The 19,705-nt window shown below is 32.1% G+C and overlaps 4 protein-coding genes across 6 annotated transcripts; 2 read left to right on the plus strand and 2 right to left on the minus strand.

Moving 5' to 3' along the window:
• LOC145752740 (uncharacterized) lies at positions 1–9,097 on the plus strand. Of its 3 annotated transcripts, none has more exons than XM_082569069.1 (16): positions 1–105; positions 477–719; positions 810–972; positions 1,258–2,284; positions 2,402–2,532; positions 2,884–3,674; positions 3,868–3,915; positions 4,008–4,057; positions 4,172–4,534; positions 4,616–4,721; positions 4,825–5,003; positions 5,523–6,489; positions 6,572–6,837; positions 6,916–7,053; positions 7,170–7,771; positions 7,850–9,097. In XM_082569069.1, the coding sequence occupies exons 2-16, from the start codon at positions 488–490 to the stop codon at positions 8,100–8,102; spliced, it is 5,316 nt and encodes a 1,771-aa protein (XP_082425195.1). In that variant the 5' UTR covers positions 1–105; positions 477–487; the 3' UTR covers positions 8,103–9,097. The 3 variants fall into 3 exon arrangements, with proteins under 3 accessions (XP_082425195.1, XP_082425196.1, XP_082425197.1); XM_082569070.1 differs by having other exon boundaries at positions 6,916–7,044; XM_082569071.1 differs by having other exon boundaries at positions 4,825–4,961.
• Positions 9,098–10,095: 998 nt separating this feature from the next.
• LOC145751962 (ceramide kinase-like) lies at positions 10,096–14,073 on the minus strand. Its single transcript, XM_082568134.1, has 3 exons — positions 13,990–14,073; positions 12,535–13,832; positions 10,096–11,663 (listed from the first exon to the last, which is right to left on the minus strand). Exons 2-3 carry the CDS (start codon positions 13,816–13,818, stop codon positions 11,241–11,243), a joined length of 1,707 nt encoding a protein of 568 aa, XP_082424260.1. The 5' UTR covers positions 13,819–13,832; positions 13,990–14,073; the 3' UTR covers positions 10,096–11,240.
• A 926-nt stretch (positions 14,074–14,999) lies between these two features.
• LOC145752358 (NADP-dependent oxidoreductase domain-containing protein 1-like) lies at positions 15,000–17,677 on the plus strand. Its single transcript, XM_082568632.1, has 6 exons — positions 15,000–15,237; positions 15,318–15,517; positions 15,680–15,860; positions 15,940–16,103; positions 16,854–17,055; positions 17,258–17,677. The coding sequence occupies exons 1-6, from the start codon at positions 15,029–15,031 to the stop codon at positions 17,406–17,408; spliced, it is 1,107 nt and encodes a 368-aa protein (XP_082424758.1). The 5' UTR covers positions 15,000–15,028; the 3' UTR covers positions 17,409–17,677.
• Positions 17,560–19,473, minus strand: LOC145752359 (ciliary microtubule inner protein 6-like). Its single transcript, XM_082568633.1, has 5 exons — positions 19,338–19,473; positions 19,040–19,216; positions 18,746–18,957; positions 18,354–18,469; positions 17,560–18,155 (listed from the first exon to the last, which is right to left on the minus strand). The coding sequence occupies exons 1-5, from the start codon at positions 19,382–19,384 to the stop codon at positions 17,937–17,939; spliced, it is 771 nt and encodes a 256-aa protein (XP_082424759.1). The 5' UTR covers positions 19,385–19,473; the 3' UTR covers positions 17,560–17,936.
• Between the last annotated feature and the right edge of the window lie 232 nt (positions 19,474–19,705).

A 19,705-nucleotide genomic window follows, 5' to 3' on the forward strand; every position in this document is an offset into this window, starting at 1 on the left:
GATGTTGGTTAATTAGAAAGTTAAAGAGTTGATTAAAATAAAGGAATATGTTTGAAAATAGAAGAAAATTAAAGCTTTTATTTGAATCATTCTTCTATCAAAAATGTAAGTAAGAAAACTATTTTTTAAATTTTGCAGAGTTGTTTTTTTAAGAAATATCACAATATAAATTTTCTTATATATATAACTGAAATTTGAATGCAAAAAAATGATCTCAATGTATATATTTTTTTTAAACAAAACTAAACCCCTTTTATTTGAAAAAAATTGAAATGACAAATATTGTTATTGACAAAAAATTTAAAAACAATGAAAATTGTTTTGTTTTTTCAAAGAAAATGTAATTTTAAAAATTGGTTATTTAAGTTAATTTGTTTGTTTTTTTAAGTATATATATATAACAATTATTTCAATTTTACTGAAATAATATAATTTTTTTAGTTCAGATTTAAAAGTAAATATAACAATTTTTTTAGATTTCGTGTAGATGGACACAACTAAAATGAATTCGTCACCGATTTTAGGAATGTCGGCAAATGTAACGGGGGGCACAAAACTTAAAACGGTCAACTCACCGGTCAGCTACAACAACTGTAGCCCACATGGACCTTTAAACACCAATAATAACGGGATTGTATCAAGTTTTGGTGGATTTAATCAAGATTTAAAACTGGATGATGGAAAGTTAGCAAAAAATGGTGGAAACGCTGCTTTAATAGGTTTGTTTTTTTTAAGAAGTTTAATTATTTTAGTGTCAAATTTAAAATAAAGTTTTTGTATTTTTAATTGTTATTTTTTTATCATTCCAGATTCAAGTGTTCACAACTCTGATATTAAAGAACCAACAATGGTCACCACTTCTGCTCCCGCAGGATTGACCGCAAGTCATCGTTCTTCTGTTGGAAATGTAAAAAATTCAAAGAAAGATCCACTTAAAATGACAATTATAAAAAATCCACAAACTGAACCAAGGTATTTGTCATTTCTTCTCAGAAATTTAATTTTTTTTTTAAATATCTTTTTATGGCTAATCAATCATGTTTTTGAGCTAGTTATTTAAAGTTTAATTAATCAATATATAATCTAAGGTTTAACTAAAAATATAGACTATCTATTAAAACATTGTTATTATTTTTATTAGAAATTGTTGAGTCATTTTCTTACGTAACCCTTTCTTAGAAATACAAAATAAACTAATTTTAGTTTAAAGACTTATCAGAAGTAACTTTAAAGAAATCATGTTGTTTTTTACCACAGAGTTTTAAACAACAACTGTATACCAAGTCCTAATGGTGTAAAGGGAAATACAAACCCATATCAGCGGGAAATCCCGGCCCCAAAAAACTCGACTTTGCATCGCAGTTATTCAGCAATGGGAAGAGAAACGAACAATATGATGTTTACTCAGAGGAGGAACACAGTAGATGCAGGTGGGATGCACAGCCCAACCTCTCACAATATTACTAACAAACTCGGTGACAAACTTCGACAGAGTCCAAGAAATTCTGAGTTTTCGGTGAACGATCACCATCGTACAAGTGATTTAGATTCACCGTACCCCTCTCCCTTATCGAATGAGCCAGTTGGTAATGTTAATTCACTGCGTGGGAAAACAAAAACTTTCCCACATGAGAATGTGAGTAAAAACGTGGCGAACAACCATATAAGTCGAACGTCATCGTGCAACAGTGTTTCTGATTCAAGTTTAACGTCGAATGACACACCAGACGAAAACAACCGAGCAACAACTGTCCATACAACAAGTGAAACAATCACCAACCCTTCATATTTACCCCCTTTAAGCGAGAGTAACAATGAATTGAGCATCGAGAACACTTTAATTGCATCGCCAAATACTTATGACTCGGCAATTGTTGACACTTTACAAGATATCGCTGAAGAATCAACAAGAAATAATGAGTTAGAACACAACCAGGTAAGTTTTGATGATGTCGAGAATTTTCAATTTTCTGAGTCAGTCAATGGAGCTGGAGACATAAGTCCGGAGGACCTAAACTTATCGGCAGAGGACATACAAAAGACTCTTGATTCAGTCTCCGCTGAGTCAGGGTTGCCAGATTTAAATTCAATTACAAATGGTTCAACGAGTTTCGACGATCGCTTGCTTGGCCAGGATAATAATTTAAATAACTTTACAAATTTGTCTCCATCGTCTGCACTAAACACTACCTCATCTAACACTTCAGTTGTCACAACTGCTGTCTCGTCGACAACGCAAGTTATCGCAAGCACAACATCGTCACAACCATCATTGCCAACTTTGGTAAGTTAAACAAATTTTTGGAGAAAATTATTTTAAAAGGCAAAAAACTTTTTATCTAATATTGGTGTATAATAGTGTTTAGTAAAACTGTATTAATTTAAATAAATTTTTTTTTAGTCGTCACCGAGCCAAAACACAAGTAACCCAAGTTCAACTTTCAACAATCGTGAAAATTTTATCACAAGTTTTCCATCAACTTCCTCTCATTCTCAACTTGAAGAAATATTAGGATCTCACGACACCGAAAAGTAAAAAAATCTTTTGTATTTAAATAATATTGGTAAACTGTACAATGGAAAACTGATTGTTTTTAATAGGTTGGTTGCATAAAAAAGTGTTTAGAACACATGGCTTAGCTACATAAGGTCTTGGTTCTAAGTCTACTGCTTTAATGATGTAAAGCTCATAAATAAGGTGCTACAAACTGTAAAAACTAATCAGTAATTAATTATTTGGCAAATATTTAATAACGTCCAAAAAAAAAACAGATTAAACCAGGGTAGCTAATGTCATACTATGTTTAGGCTGTTAAGTTGACCTTTCAACATTGGGAATAAAAAAACACAGAAAAACGTTAACTTTATTTTAATATTTTTTAGATTAAAAAACATGTCACGACCGGTTGGCACGACTCAGTTTCACCCAACTTCCACTCCTACCTCATTTAACACTAGCACAACCACTAACCCCTATACATCGGACGCACCTAACGGACACCATCCGCCGACTGAAATGCCACCAAACCGTCGCTTTGTGCCACCAAATCAGCCAGGTTATGTACCACGGCATATGATGAGAATGCCAAACACTGGGTTTCCTAGCTCCGCAGGGCCGAACCAAAATATCGGGTTTGAAGGTAACAACATCCCCCCAGGGTTTATGGAACCCAATATGGGACCGAGGCATGGAATACATTTTGAACAAGTTCCATCGTCCCCTCATCACATGCCACCTTACAACATGATGTCACCCACACAACAATCACCATGGCAACGACCTGGGTCAGTTGGAAGTATGATGTCACCCCATGCCCCGATCATTGAAGGTAGTAAGAGCCCCAGAGGTGGGAATTACCCTTTAAGGCAACAGCAAGAACGAGACCCAATGTCACGGTTACAGAAAACAGTTGCGTCAATTCCAGAATCTTTCATGGTCAACGATTTTGGTTCGATGACAAAAAACAATAACAACAACATGGGGCCCCCTAATATGGGGGATTTCCCAATGATGTCACCCACTGGTAGAAGCATGCTTCCACCCCCCTCACCCCTAACAGACAAACGAACAATGAGTTCGGATGGCCCAATGGGAAGTGGGGGTAAAACGAAGGGAAACAAAAGGGAAAGAGGGTTGTCAGTGGAATCTAAGGATGGGGATAAAAAAGGAAAAGGTAAGTTACAAATTTTGTCGCAATTTTGTGTGGTTTTGAATCTATGTTAGGTCAAGACGGTTAAATAAAGGTCATCTTTTTTTCTTTTTAATAACCTATATTTGTTTTTATTTCAAGAAATGTTGTTTTTTGATTCCTTCAAAAATTATGGTTTGATAAAAAAAATTTAAATTGAATTTATTTTGTTTTGTAGAGTCTGGCCCCAAACCTAAGAGAAGAAAAAGTAAATCAAAAGATGAAAGTAAGTGATATTCGAAGATAGTAAAACAAAATTATTATTTTAGTGATTAGTTTTTTGAATTTTATAAAACTAACTTTTTTTTAAAAATTTAGATAAGAAAGCTGATGCCAAGTTGAGGCTAAACAGTTCGATAGACCACCAGGTAAGTTTATCAAAATTTAATTAACCGAAGTTAAAAATCTAAAACTTTTAAAAAAACTAGAAATTTTGAAAACAATATCAAAAAAAAAATTTAACTGTTGTTTTAAAATTACAGGCGAACCCTTACATGTATATCTTTAATACTGAAGATGTGAACCAAGCAGCCACTATGGTTATGCAGAAAAAATCACCGTCAATTATCACTTACCATAACAAATTTAAAGGGAATTGTTCACTAATACCTTCCAAACCTTTACCTAACACTATGAACAATAACGGAAATAAGTTAGACGGTAAGGGTCAGTTTCTTGGGGGAATTTCCTCGTTACAGATGCCTAAATCAGAGCCCAATAACCAAGCTAGTCCAAGAGGTCTGAAAGTTGAGGACCCAAAATCGTTGGATATGTTCATAAAGCAAGAAAATTTAAATTCTGCTCAAAATCCAACAATTTCCACCTCTCCAAATACTAGTACCAATGTAAGTGAATTGTAAAATTTCAAGTTTTAAAAATAAATTTAGTTATTTTGTAGCAAATTAGTAAACTTTTTATTCTTACAGATTAAGAATGAAAACCAACCCGCTCAGAGTCTTTCAGATGAAAAGTTAAGACACCGCAATGAAGCTTTAAGTAAAATAAGTCAAATCAAACAAAGATTTTGTCATGGTAAACAATTTATAATCATAATAAAAATTAAAAAATTAATGTTTTTAAGACTAAATAATAAATATAAAACTACAATTAACAATTTACTATTATGACATCATAGGTGGACCTTCTGGACCATCCAGCAACCCCAGTTCGTCAGCGAACCCCGCCTTTTCGATGAACCCCCAAGTTCGGCCGAACAACACTTACGCGATGACAAATCACCTGGAAAAAGTAAAACAAGAACTGAATAACCCGGTCAGTGGAAAGGATGATAATCAGTGGTTTAAACTAGTGCAAGTACGTGCTGCAAGCCAGTTTTAAGCCACTTTGCCATTTTTTTCGGTCAATGTTTTAAAGCCATATACTTCTTTACTAAATTTTGTATAATAATGCATTTTTCTAGCCATTCAAGCCATATTTTTAAACATTTTTTCTATTACTTTTGTTTGCTATTTTATTGTCACTATCACATTTTTTGTCCAAATTAGGTCTATAACCATTGAAAATGCATGTTTTCATACCTTTGTTACAAAATTCTATCACATATCCCTTTTTTATCTTTGGTCTTTGCCATCGGTGTACCAGCTTAGCAAATCTTTTTTTATTAGAACAACATTGTTGACGTTGAAGGCACTACTAACAAATATGCACACGACTTGTTTTTACTAACCTAACTGTTAAAATGTGATATTTTTTGTTAATATTTTGTATTTATTACTTGTATTTGTTTTTTTATATAAAAAGTTTTAGTTTTGTTAATTTATTTCTATTTATATTTTCCCTCAAAATATAAAATAATTTTCCTTTGTGTTAAAGGCTTACAACGAGAAGAAAAAACGAATGCGAACCCAAGTTCGTCCCGGGACAAACCCAGACAACATAGCTATGGACCCCGACTTACCACCACCTCCCTATAATGGCCCAAGCCGATGGATGGGCCCTGGTCATCCAATCCGGGAACCAAACATGATTCCGGGTCCTGACACCATGATACCAAACCAGAGATTTCCACCCCATATGAATATAAGGGGTCCAATCCGGTTACCCCATGGGGACCCTCATTTTCCTCCAGGGTATATGCAAAGTAGGTTTCCTCGGGGTTATATGGTGCCCCCCGGTGGGTCAAGAATGCATATGTACCCTGGGTCGGGGCCCCAAACTGGGCAAATGATGGGTCCAGGAATTCCTAGAACTCCTAGATTACCCCCTCAACACCCAATGAGTGGTCACCCCAATGAAGCTTACCCATTCTCAGAGAAATTAAAAGAGCAAGCAAGTTTGTATCGGGGTGAGGGAATGCACAACCCGCAAAATCCCCCAATGGGTTTTGAAATAAACAATCCTGGTGACCCAAACATGGGGCCCAGAATGAATTCCCCTGAGTGGAATTATGGTAATCCAAATATGCCATCCCATCCTAATAATAGATTATCCCACATGCCTGAAACAATTTCCCCATCTCATAATCCCATGAGTGGACCCCCAGGGGGAATGATGATGTCATCAGGGGGACCAAATCAACCCATAGACCCCAATTTAGACAATCGGTTAACCCCAGGTATGGAAATAAGAATGAACAATCCCTACATGTCAAATTTTCCGAACAAACACCCCTTACCTAATTACCCCGAAAATTCAATGGGCCCCCCAATGTCTCAACAAGACTTGCGGCCTCCAATGGGTGAAATAAACCATGGAATGTTAATGATGGATGCCATGGCAAGGAGAGGGGAGTCACGGCCACCTGACATAAATATACCAAGATCTCCGCTCGGTTTTTCAGGTAAAAAGAAAAACATTTTTTATTTAAAAAGTTCTAATTAAAGAATAATTACAATAAAAAATTAAATTTTTTTTATGTTTAGGTCGTCACCCAACCCCTACCAGCCTACCCCCTAACAACAATCCCAATATGATAAACCCCAACCACTTTAACATGGATATATTACCCCAAGTTTCACCCCATCACAACCCCAGGTCACCCATGATGACTAACTCTCCTCAGATGATGAAGTCACCCATGGTGGGTCAGTTTATGGGGCCAATGGGGCATAACAACATGGAAAATATGGGTCCAACTTCTGCAGGGGCACAACCTAATGACTGGGGTCAATTGCCACAATCTTTACCGGTATTTTTTTTTTTTTAATTTATGTTTTTTTATTTTATAAAAAAATTTTATTTTTATTAAATTTTTTTTTAAATTTAGCCCCAGAGAGCACCCTCTAGTGGTGGTATGATGTCTGGACAGCACCCCCAATCTTCGGTTTTATCAACCATGATCAACCGAGTTAATAACATTCCCCTACCCCTGCAATCTCCTTTATATCAAGATGCGGTAAGTCACGTAAGTAGTGGAGGATTATTGCCGAGCTTTTCGTTTTTAGATTTTCGTAATAGATTTGTGAGAAATGTTTGGTTGAACCAAGTTTTCTAAAATTTAAATATAAAATATAACTTTAGGTTAAAGACACAGCCAGTCCTCCACCTTTGAGTCACATCAACAATGGTCCCATGATGCAAGAACCCCCACCCTTATCCCATAATCCAATGGAACCTATGCCTATGGGAACCAATATGGGAATAAACAGAAATCCATCCATGATGAACCATCACCCAGTTGGCCCCCCAAGTTATGACCCTCCGATAAATGCCCAAAGACCAAGAATGATGGGGCCAATGATGGTTGAAGGTTACCCTGTTGATTTTAGACCCCCTTCTCACCCGGGGGGCATGTGTATGTCACCCACTATGCAAGGGGGTCAGAACATGATGCCCCCTCAGGGAAATATGATGGACATGCAGGGTCCCCCATCGGGTTATGTCCCTAACTTGCCTCCTGGTCACCCTGGAAATCAACCAAACTCTGGCCCCCCCAGTGGTCAAATGAACCCAGGGGGTCAGAATAACAATCGAGGTGGCTTATTAGAATTTGATTTAACAGGGATGATACCGAGTGAGAAGCCCTCACAGACTCTCTCTTATTTTCCCGCTGGTAACAACAACCAGGAGAAATTAGATCCTGGTTTAAATATGAGGTCATCACCCTCTATGCCTCCAACCAGGTATTTAACCTTAACATAAATAAAATTAATAAATTTAAAAGTTAAATCGAAAAAAATTTAAAATAAATTTTTTTTTAGATTTCCGATGAGTCAAGGTCAACAACGACCAATGGCACCTGGTGGTCAGCAACGACCAATGACACCTGGTGGTAATAATTTTAATAATCACTCAATGCGACCCCCAAGCAGCTTTATGGGTGGTGGGAATCCCCCTAGTTACCATAGCAATGAGGAATACATGTCCCCTTCATGGGAGAACTCTCGCCCACAAATGATGCCTTCAAACAATCAAATGCATCCGAATTTTCCCTTAAACCGCCCGCTTATGTAATTCCGATCGATATTGGCACTTTTTAGTTAGCTTCGCCACTAGGTTGTGCCATAGAGTTCCATTTTGTTTGTTTTTTTTCTTTATGATGTCATCATTTTGTTTGCAGTTGCTTCCAATCCACGAAAAACAGTTTTTTCAATCGAAAATTTACACCACCATTTTCCATTGTGCTATAACAAAAAAACGACAAAAACCAATTGTTACTCAACAGATTTAAAAAGTGCTAATTTAAAAAATAAAAGGTTTTTTTATTTTGTGGGTTTAAAAAAACGTGATTTCTTTTTTATATTTTGTACGCGGATGAGCAAAGATTTTGTATTATTTTTCTTACTTTTTTTGGTGCTATTTTGCTACTCTTGGCTACCAATCGACTTGCACTAAAACCCTTGGCTGTTTACATTACTTCTATGGTGCGTTTCTTATTAAAAATTGAACTATTACAACTCAAAACTTTTTCTGTCATTTGTTACTTTTTATATTTCCCGAAAAAACATCAAATCGATCAATATTTTTTTAATTTTATTTTGTCGCAGACCTATTTTTTGTTACTTTTCATTGCCCTTTTTATTTCTTTGTTTGTTGAATTTTTTTTGTACAACTACGGTCGAGATTGAAAACAAAAACTCAATGAAGTTCAAAATATTAACAGCACTCCAACTATTATTACATCTTCGATTTTTGATCGCCATTTTTTCTTTTATTTTTTATAAATTTTAAAAAACTTCGTCGGCGCATCACAACAGCGTTTTCCCGATTTTTAAAATTATTTTTCAAGTTTTGCTACCACACATTTTCACTGTTGAAATAATACCAACTCTTAGATGCTCCTGAAATGTCTTTTTTCTAGCAAAGTGCATCCTATTGATGGTGCTTATTCCTCTGTAGTATACAAGTCTATTTTCTATGTTTGTTATTAAGTAGTGTTATAAGCACTTACGCGTGCAGTTGCTGTATTTGTTTCCCTTTGGGGGCAAAATAAATATTGTTGAGTGAACAGATAAAGTCGTTTTTTTAACTAAAACTAAATGGGAAAATTATAAAGAACTTTGGTTTAAAAAACTAGAAAACAAAACTAATTGAATACGAGCTAAAATTAGTATTTTTTAAAATTGTTGTACAACAATTTTAAATAATAAAGTTTCCGTTCTTTAAGAAATATTTATTTACCAAAATTTAAAAGTCTAAAAAAATGTAGATTAAAACACCCCTAAAAAAAGAAAGTATTTTGAAAAATAATATTTAACAGTTACTTTTGTTTTTTGTATATATCTTTATCCTCGATGTGGGAAAGTCTAATGCGCGACTTAAACATAGAGACATCAGTTACTCCAACCCAGTCTCGAGTTGCCTGTGGCAGTTTGGGATATTATAGATTATATTTGCTTGATAATTATGCTGCTGATTAAGTGCTGGCTCAGCAGGAGTTTATACCGTTTATAGCACCTTACTCAAGGGCGCTACAGCATGAGATCAGTGGGGATTGAAACCACGACCTCATGTGTGGTGTAGCAAGTGTTCTTACCACTACACCACGCTTCCGGTACTTATTGTTCTATATTGGGTTAATAGTATTATTAAGTATAACTGATTTTTTAAATTTTTGTTTTATTGACATAAGCAAAATGACTTTTGGAATAATATAATGCTTAATATATCTTTAAACTCTTAAGCTACTATGTACAAGAAAAAGTTTTGCAATAGAAAAAATAAAAACTGCTTCGAAAAAAGAAAATAATACGAAAATTGACAGGACGAATAAAAATGCATTGCAATCAATTTGTTTAATTAGTTCATAATTAAAAAGTTAAATTACTTTGCATTGATTTTTCAATATAAATTATATTAGTAAAACAGTAGTTCATGTTAAAGTGAATACACTTGCAATTTATTTTAAATTTATAGTAAATCAATATTGTGATAAAAATCCAATTTAAATGCAGTTTTATCTGAACAATCAATAATTTTAAATCTCAAAGAAAATGAATTGGAATGAATTCGTAAAAAAAATTAACAAAAAAGTAACTGTAAGGTAAATCGAATTAAAATTGATCTTTGCTCTTCATTTAAATTATTGCCTCTAGGCACTTTATAATTCAAGTATTAAAAGAAAGCATTAATTATTTAGTCATACTGTAATTTATGTCATATTAAAATTAAATCAATAATTTGATGAAGCAAATTTTGCCAGCTTTTTCTTTTAGATTTTAAAAATTTTAATATTAAAAGTGAAACACATTAAATTTCTAAAAAGTCAACAAATCCATTGTCACAAAAGCTTTAGTTGTTTAACAGAAGTTTATCTGTTCAATAGAACTAAAAAAATGTCCATTCAGCAAAAAATGACAAAAGAAATCTCATCTATTCAATATATTGGCTTTTTTGTGAAATACAATAGACAATATTGAGTTCGGATCTAATTTAAATACTTTATGGTAAATGACCAAACCTTAATTTGGAAATATTTAATAATTAAATTTTTACAGTGAATGTTTTTGTATATTAGTGCATTTAAGTTGCTTTTTGCGTTAATTCTTAAACAAAATCACAGGATATAAAAAGGTATTAATTTTGAATTGATAAGCATAATCGAATCGGGATTAATTATAGGTAGCACAATTTTCGAAAATATTTGGAACAAAAACATGAAATACGAAATCATAATAAATGCGTGTAACATATTCATTCGTAAAACATAATTTACAAATAGGAAAAATAAATTTGACATAGGTATTAATATAAATATATCAGGATAACATACAAATACCAAAGAAAAACAATGTTTACAATATCATGATGCACCAAAAAAAGAAATTGCAACATAAGCATTTAGGTCAAGTTTTTGTTATGCAAACTGTCTAAAATTGGGTGTAATTTGTTTTAAGTTCATAGTAAATCTATTACGCAGTTTAAAGCTATTTAACATGCTGTTATTTACAATAAAACTGCAATATGTGTAATTGAATAAAATTAAATATTGTTCTGTAATATCCTGACAAACCCACTCTTAATCATACAAAAAAAAAAAAATAATTTTTTAATATAAAAATAATTTTTTAGTGTGCATAAAACAAATATTTTTCCCCTGAATAAAGGGTTTAGGGAAGTTCAAAAATTAAATTAAACTTGCATATTTTAAATTTAACTAATTACTTCAATCCCACGGCAAAATATATTTACTAAACCTCTTTGTACCCAGACTGATATATTTGGTTCGTTAATAATTTCACCATCCGTGTTCCAAGTGCTGGGTTTGGATTCGTTTTTATTTACAGAACCAATTGAGCTAGAGCTTGAAAGGGACTGCTGTATGTTTGATGGGTTATGAATGTGCCTGAATGCCCGCACTCTTTGTACTTCCACAAATGGAAAATTAAATCGGTTTCCTTTTCCAGTATGCGACATTAGATAGCGTAGAAAATCCGCTTTTGCACAATCTCGAACCATTATGAGGTCACAATTACCATCTGAGATGTGGGCAGAGGGGGATAGACCCTCCGGACATTTAGCGTTGGCACAAGTGGTCAGCACAGAGTTGACCATTAAAAATTTTCCCCGAGTTGTCTGTTCATAAATAAAAATTTTGAAAATATTTAAAATTAAAAAAAATACAGGTATGAGCAAAACAAAATTAAGAAAAATTTTTTATAAATTGCTGTTATTTAATAATTTAAGATATTTTAGGAAATGATACTGTTTTAAAAATATAATGTCAATTCTAGTTCCTTTACAAAACCTTTTTTATTATCGAATTACATCCTGGAAACGAATGAATAATTTCAAATTTCATTTTAAATTATTAATATGATGTGGGTTGGTAGTTAATATCAAAACAATAGCTCTTAAAAAACTGAAATACACACACTATATAAAATTGGAAAACCCCAATTATTTAAAATAAATTTGATAACGTTAACAATACTGTGTGACCTTATAAGCCTTCTCTGTGTATGACTCATATATTTAAACAAAAAAGTTAAAAATCAACTTTTGCCAACTTGTTTATCAGGTTTTAACCTTTGATTTTAAACACAGAGCTTTCAGCAAAGTCATCATTTTTTTTGTCTTACCATATCCAATATCAAGATTTTAAAAGAATTCTATTTTAATTTCTTTTTGTTTACCTATATACTTATAAGAGTGTTAAAGGTTGTTTGAGTTGCGGTTATGTTTATTACTTCGGCAAATATGTTGCAATTGAATGATGAATTAAATGATAAAATTTAATTTGTTTTATCACTGATATCTAACAATGGCAAAATATGTATATAATTTAAATATTTTAAATTTTTGGGGGTTTTCATTTTTATTGTGTAAAAAGTTACACTTTTATTTAATAACCAATGTTAAAAATTGTGTAGGATTACAATACAAAAAATTATAAATAATTTATTCGCTTAATTTTAATGATTTCATAAAAATATTTTTTTGTTACCTTCCACCCTTTGTTGCTATTTTCATCATCAGATCCCACAAATGATTCACAACTTCTGTTCCCAAGGTCACAACTGCCACTCATACCATCGCTCGGGCTACTACCCAAGCTGCTTGATGATTGGTCAGAGAATGCATCAAAACTTGTCTGTCTATCAAGACAAGTAGAACAAGGATATCGACATTTTGATTTTTTCGATTTTGGATACTGGGTATTTAAGCTAGGGAGGTATTGAATTTCACTTGGGTATGCTTTCTGTTTCATGAAAGCATGAATTCCTGCGATGTCGTACCTCGAAGGTCCAATTTTTCTCATATTCTCACTCTGGGTTAAAACGTTGCCGAAAAACCCGTAAGAGGTCATTGAAAATGATAAGTTTAAAAACTTTCCTTCTTGGCTGTACACTGCACTTAAGTCCAAAGAGTGATTATCACCCGCCACTATATGCAAAGCGGATGTAGCGGGGTCACTTGTCCCCTGGGTGACAAAACTCAAACAGTTTGTTGACCCTGCTGGGATGAGCCCCAGTCTAATGTTGGGTGACACAAAACTAGGGGGTGCTCCATCATCATAATTATCCATTTTTACTCCCATTTCTTGTTGGGTACGCACTACTAGTCCGTTGATAACTTCGCTAAGCATACCATCACCACCGACGGCAATAATGCCATCAATTTCCGATAATTTAGCTTCGTTTTCAACATATTCTCGAGCATGGTTTCGATATTCTGTTTTAATGACGGTTTGTTTAATTTGGGCTACCTCAAAAATAGATGAAATGATACTTGTGTAAATTTCTTCTGCCTTATGTCTACCACCAAATGGGTTTATAAAGATAAGAAGGTTGGTTGGTCTTATAACGTTCAGTTCTTCTAAATTCTCTTTGACTTTTGAGGTGATATATTGAGACCAATCACTACATAAAGTTTCATTATTTGAATCAAATTTATAACTTTGCAATTTCCATCGATGACCATTTGATCTTGTGATAAAATCAAGCTTCAAAGTGTATTTCTGTACATTTTTGTTTCCTAAAACTCCAATCAAGTTTTCTTTTTTGTCTATTTCATTTTTCTCATTCCATAATTTGTTATATTCATATTGGCATGAAATTATATCAACTAATGGTACGGATTTGTTAAAATAGGAAAAAGATCTTTTTAAAATGTTATTCTGGGGTAGTTTTGTGCATTCAACAAGTAGTTTATTGTTTTTTATATTAAAGGAATATCCAACACCATTTTTAGTAAATTCTAAAGCATTTGGCTGTTTCATATTGTCCATTTAAACTTAAATACCTGAAAAATAAATGGTATTTACTACAATTATATTAATCTATCACAAATATGTCAATATAACCTATTTATTTACAGTTTATATAGTAAATATTGTAAACAAACACATAAAACAGTCACATTAATTTAAAAATAACTTTAATAAATAATAACCCTTTACCGATAAATCAATAATACCATTTTTTGCTTGAGAATTTGCATGCGTATTTACCAATACTACATGTTACTAATGTCATGTCTTTACATCTATACCGTCTCAAGAATCTTTCAATAACCTTTAATGACTCTGCAAATACCATACCACTGCTATACACACATTAATCAATTTCGAAACTAGTGGATCATTAATTTTACGAACAAATACAGCGCACAGACAACCCCACGTTGAGAGTAATTACATTAAATAATCATCATTAATAAAGCAAAAATATTTTCTTTTTTTCTGATAAATTTTCTGACGTAGTTTCGCTTCAAAGTTATTTAAAACTTTCCAAAACACGATTTAATTTTGACTTAAAAATATATTTTTTTCGTTCATTTTATCAATAACAACGCCTTCTGATCAACCAGTGCTCTATTTACCAAGACCACCATCTGTCAAGCAGTTAAATAACCTTTAACACGTTTCAATGCCGTCTGTTGTTAGCGATCAGCGCCATAAAAACAATCCCAATTTCCCTATTTACTGTATGACGTTATAAACAAATATGCTATTGGGCGCCAAACAAAATCAATAAAAATTCAAAGAATGGTTTCAAAAATGAAAACTTAACAAAGAAATGTATAACAAAGAAGCGAGCCTAGCTATCGAATTTTAATACCCAGCTCAAAATAGATTCATTAAGTTGAACATTGTGATGACACAGAGTAACCTTTTGTTCAGCGGGACGTGTTATCGTGACTCCAAAACAAATCGAGCGTGTCGTATTTTTGTCACGTGACACAGTTGCCTGTGACGACGAATATTTGTTCGGGGTATTCCCCGCTAAGTTTGAAATTAAGTGAACGTGTAATTTTAGAAAGTGTATTGCTGGGTAATTATGCGCATAAATAATAGCAATTAGACCATATTTGTTTGTGTTATGACTTGTTAATTTATAGTTGTAATATTAATAAGGCATACTGATTTATAAACATATAATTTAAGTATTCATTTACTGATTAGTTTTTCGCATTTTTTAAATTCGAAAAATGACAAAATGAGTTTGCAAAAAAGAATAAGCCGACATGAATTAACATCAAATAAGAATGAAAATGATATCACAAACGATTTAGCGTCATTGAGTTTCGAGCACGCTTTATCAACTGAAGAACGAAAGTATTTACCAATAAGAACACGTTATCATGCATTTACTGTTACTTCGTGCGCCCACGCGGCCTATATTGTAGCTACCATGAACGAGATGAGGTAAAGCAATATGAAAAATAAATAAAATTCAACATGTATTTTTATTTTTTTCACATTTTTAACAATTCATATATTTTTAGGCAAGTTTTGTCTGAAATTCGAAATCCTATCAACAAGAAAACAATCAAATTTTTGAATCAGACCCCCCCAAGAAACCCTCTCAAAGTTGGGCTTATTGGATGTGGAAGATTGGGAAGACAAATTGTTTCATCTTTACTTGCTTTTTCTGATATTAGGCCTAATGAAATAACAATCTCTACTAGAAGACCTGACTCACTAAGTAAAAATACTGATCTATTTAAAAACTGTGCTAGTTGTTATATTGTTATCCAAATTAAAGTAATGCCAAAGTTTTAGGTGTACACATATACGCAATTTGTTTGGTTTTGATCTTCTGTTTAACTAAACTTTTAAATATTACAAATTATTATTAAATCTTCAGGTTTGTTTCAAAATGCTGGAATCAAATGTATTTTTAACAACAAAGAAATAATAACCACCTGCAACATAGTTTTTCTATGTTGTCTACCTTCAAATATGTCAGTTATTTCATCTGATATATCTGGTTATATCTCTGCTGAATGTCTTGTGTTTAGTTTTGTAACTGGAGTTGCTTTACCGAGGTAAGTTAGCTTTTAACTTTGCCTTTTTTATATTCCCTTTTTCACTTTTAAGTCGATCACATAAAATCCTTACATTTAGATTACGTCAAATGCTGCAGCACACTAATATTGCTAAAATGGACTTTACTTGGTCAAAAGATAATTTAACTAAACCTTGGTGTATTGGAGACGATGTGGTTACTGCATTGGAAAAAGATTGGCTTGCCGAATTAACATGCCCACTTTCACCTAAGTCTATTAAAGGTAAATGGACAAAGTATTAAAATATTTAATTTTGTCATACTGTAAATTTTTCCACATATTGTTTTATCCTTAGATTGCTATTAAAAAATGTTACACAAATAGCCCTTATAATGCCTTGGTATGATTCTACATTTGAAGCAAAAATTTATATTTTAGACCTACTTTCTCTAGCTGTTTTGGTTCATTTTCCGTGGTATTTTGTTTAGTTGTTTGTGCTACTCTAATCTGAATTTTTCTCTTACATTATCTGCTTAAAATGTTAAAGTAGATTAAGAATATGTGACTAAGTGCTCTTTACTTTACAAATTAATTTTAATATGATTTGCTTCTAATCCTACTTAACAAGATAACATATTTATACCAATTGTTTTGAAACAATGGTGGTTTAAAGATTATGTATTTAGGCCTAAAATATTAATTTGTTTTTTTTAGCTGTAACTATATACTAGATTTAAAATTAAATTTTTTGTAGTTTTTTTATAAGTTTTTCTTTTTTTTTGTAAACTAAAGTGGTTAATTTAAGGTTTAACTTAGTCAATTGACCTAATCTTTATTTACATAATGGATTAGCACCACTTAACTTACCTTATTGTTTATATTGGATTGTAAATCTAATTTCAAGGCTCTATATATTTATTTAGGTTAACATGCATGTTTAAAACATATTCTAAATTAGGTACTTACTGTATGATAAAAAATAATAATTTGTTTTTTGATTTGTGCATTTATTGTTTTTTTTAATGTTTTTAGATGCTGTCGTTTGGTCAAGCCCAAAAACTGTTGAGACAGCAATTTACACTTCATTTAACATGTGCCCTTCACTTAATGTAAGCACAGATGAAGCAATCAATCTTATTAACCTTGTATTTCTGGCTAAATTGGAAGATAAAAATGAAATATTTAAATGGACAGGTTTTTTGGATCAGGAATCATTAGATTATGTAGAAAAGGGGTAAGCAGATAATGTTAAAATGGAGTAATACAATTTAATATATTTTAAAATTGTTTAATCTAAAAAGGTTGTGTTTTGTTACATGTAATCTATGTAAATTTTTAGGCAATAAATTTACTATGTTTTTCTTTTTTAAACTTAATGCAATAAAATTTAAAATAAATATAACATTTTTTAAACCATATTTCATTCCATTTTTTAGGGATCTTCCAGTATTTGATTTGTTCCATGTTAATACACAAGAAACTCCTCTTAGCGAAATATTGCAAAACAACCAAACTATTCAAGAGATGGTAGTCAAAAAATATTGCTCCTATTTCAATAAGCTCAGGAATGCTAAAGAAACGACTTAAAAATTGCAGATCAAATTTTAAAACTGTAAATTACCTATATTTATATTTATGGATGTACCTGTTTTATGATAAATATATTGATTTTTTTTAAAAAGTGTTAATATGTTTAAATGAATTTATATAAGTGACACCTTTATACTAAACTACTTCAACATTTTAAACAGCTCTTTATTCATTAAAAGTACAAGACAAAACCTTACACAATGGACTAAAGCTCTTGATCTGTTTAAATACAAATAAGACATAAAATAGTACAGCACTTACGATAAGCAATACCAAATTTAAATGCAAATTTTAGACTATTGCAATAATAATATATGTAAACAAGATTATATATTTATATTAAATTATAAAAGTTGAATGGTCATTCGTATCAAAAATGGCTACAAACAAAATAACAAAAACACTTTTATATAATAAAAAAGAGGTTAAAAGGGGGAAGACAGTATCTTATAAAGCTAGCAATAATTTTAACAGTTCTTAGGTAAAAAGTTATTCTGGTACCCCTTTTTTGATTTAAAATATATATTACTCAGCAGGGGGTGGTATACCATCAATAGGGGGAATACTTGATTTACTTTCAACGTTTTTAGTTTTTTGCGAAATATTTTCTTTAGTGTCAGAATTTTTTAAGGTAACAGATTTCTTAAGAGCATTTGCGACGTCTCTTTTTGCCCATGGTGTCTCCACAATTTTTTCTCCTTTTTGATTGTTTATTATTTGGTTCCAAACAAAACTTCCATGCAACTATTAAAAAATGGAATTAAAAAAAAACTGATTAAAAATGAACTAAGTTACTTTTTTTTATCATTTTTCCGCTAACATAAATAACAAAATTAATTAGTTTGTTTGAATAAATGAATATGGTTTTTAAACTTTTTAGATATACAATTATTAACTGGATGTTTGAAGAATTGAATAATTAAAAACAAAAGGAATAATTACTTTTCCTCTGATTGGTTCGCTAGGATCGGATCTACAATTATAATCATGAGAATAAGATATTTTCTCCAACAATAAATCACCAGGGTCCTCTTCTTTTTTTGGAGTGGAAACAGGCACTAAACAGAAAAATAAATAAACAAGGATTTAAAACAACTACTTTTTGTTGTGGTGACCTAATTTACATCTTAAAAACTTGTACCCTAGTGTATTAGATTTAAATTTCCCAAAGTAATTTACCTACTCAAAGTTACATCGTTATTCTGTACATGCTTTGGACTAACGCAACACACTGTTACTACAACAAACTATGACCCTGGCTCATAATTACATCAAATTTTGACCTTACTCAAAGTACAATGACATACAATTAGTATATGATTAAAGTTACTTACATATTCCTTTACAAGGTACAACTAGGGGATTGCTGCCATGTCTTGTTTTCCCCTTTATATCCTCATGAGCTTTAAAGTCCATCCTCTGAGTGGTGTCTTTGGTTACTGGTGGTTGTTTTAATGGTTCTTCATGAGCACTTGGTGGCCACCAATCTGATTGTATACTGTCTGTTTCATTGGTTGCCATGACGCAGATAGGTTCATTTAAAAGGCTACATATCAAATAATTAACAAATGTTTATGTATACTTGTTCAATGTATTTATTGAAAGAAGTCACAATTTTTGTTTTATACCTAACATTGTTTCTTAAAAACCGACTATGCCAAGGATGAGGACAATTTCTTCTTTCTGGCTCCCTTGGATGGGGAGGTGGAGGGGACTTCTTTTTCTCGATGTGGGTCTTGTTCATCCTGGAGTCTCCTAAAGATGCATCCGTTACATCTCCGTCAAATATTCGGTACGAATTTGGACTAAAAAATAAAATATGTAATACAACTAAAATTGCTTGGTTTAAACCTTTTCATTAATAAAACAATCGTTTAGTACCAAAAATATATAAGTTTATTATGATTTAAATAAGAAAACTCTTACTTGTAATGGGACGGCACCCGTTTTTTTCTTGCCAGGTATATCTCCATACCTTTTACGAACAATCAAAACGTGGGAAAGGGTCAAAACAATTATTAAATCATTGCAAACATTATCCGAAAATCGGAAAACATTAAACAACTACGAAGCGTCGCGTAGTTATTGGAAACCAAAATAGCGTACTCAAGTGTTTATCTTTAGCGATATCAAGCGGATATACTTTAAATTTTTTATTTTGAAATTGAAACGCACGTGTTTATCATAAATCATAAAATAGTAAGGAGATGAGGTGTATGATAGTATGTTTGTATTAACTAGAGCAATATGTTACTACGTAGCTCTTTACATTAGTAATACCGGCAGCGTGGTGT

Source organism: Corella eumyota, chromosome 5, assembly GCF_963082875.1.
Source record: "Corella eumyota chromosome 5, kaCorEumy4.1, whole genome shotgun sequence".
Taxonomy (NCBI): domain Eukaryota; kingdom Metazoa; phylum Chordata; class Ascidiacea; order Phlebobranchia; family Corellidae; genus Corella; species Corella eumyota.

Excerpts from the sequence above, each read along its gene's own strand:
- LOC145751962 (XM_082568134.1), bottom strand. The coding sequence starts at position 13,818 with ATGGACAATATGAAACAGCCAAATGCTTTAGAATTTACTAAAAATGGT. Across the intron at positions 11,664-12,534 it reads ATAGCAACAAAGGGTGGAAG|ACAACTCGGGGAAAATTTTT; the intron begins GTAACAAAAAAA and ends ATTTATGAACAG.
- LOC145752359 (XM_082568633.1), bottom strand. The coding sequence starts at position 19,384 with ATGGAGATATACCTGGCAAGAAAAAAACGGGTGCCGTCCCATTACAA. Across the intron at positions 19,217-19,337 it reads CGGGTGCCGTCCCATTACAA|TCCAAATTCGTACCGAATAT; the intron begins GTAAGAGTTTTC and ends TTTATTTTTTAG. Across the intron at positions 18,156-18,353 it reads GCGAACCAATCAGAGGAAAA|TTGCATGGAAGTTTTGTTTG; the intron begins GTAATTATTCCT and ends ATTTTTTAATAG.
- LOC145752358 (XM_082568632.1), top strand. The coding sequence starts at position 15,029 with ATGAGTTTGCAAAAAAGAATAAGCCGACATGAATTAACATCAAATAAG. Across the intron at positions 15,238-15,317 it reads GCTACCATGAACGAGATGAG|GCAAGTTTTGTCTGAAATTC; the intron begins GTAAAGCAATAT and ends ATATATTTTTAG. Across the intron at positions 16,104-16,853 it reads TTCACCTAAGTCTATTAAAG|ATGCTGTCGTTTGGTCAAGC; the intron begins GTAAATGGACAA and ends TAATGTTTTTAG.
- LOC145752740 (XM_082569069.1), top strand. The coding sequence starts at position 488 with ATGGACACAACTAAAATGAATTCGTCACCGATTTTAGGAATGTCGGCA. Across the intron at positions 720-809 it reads TGGAAACGCTGCTTTAATAG|ATTCAAGTGTTCACAACTCT; the intron begins GTTTGTTTTTTT and ends TTATCATTCCAG. Across the intron at positions 6,490-6,571 it reads ATCTCCGCTCGGTTTTTCAG|GTCGTCACCCAACCCCTACC; the intron begins GTAAAAAGAAAA and ends TTTTATGTTTAG.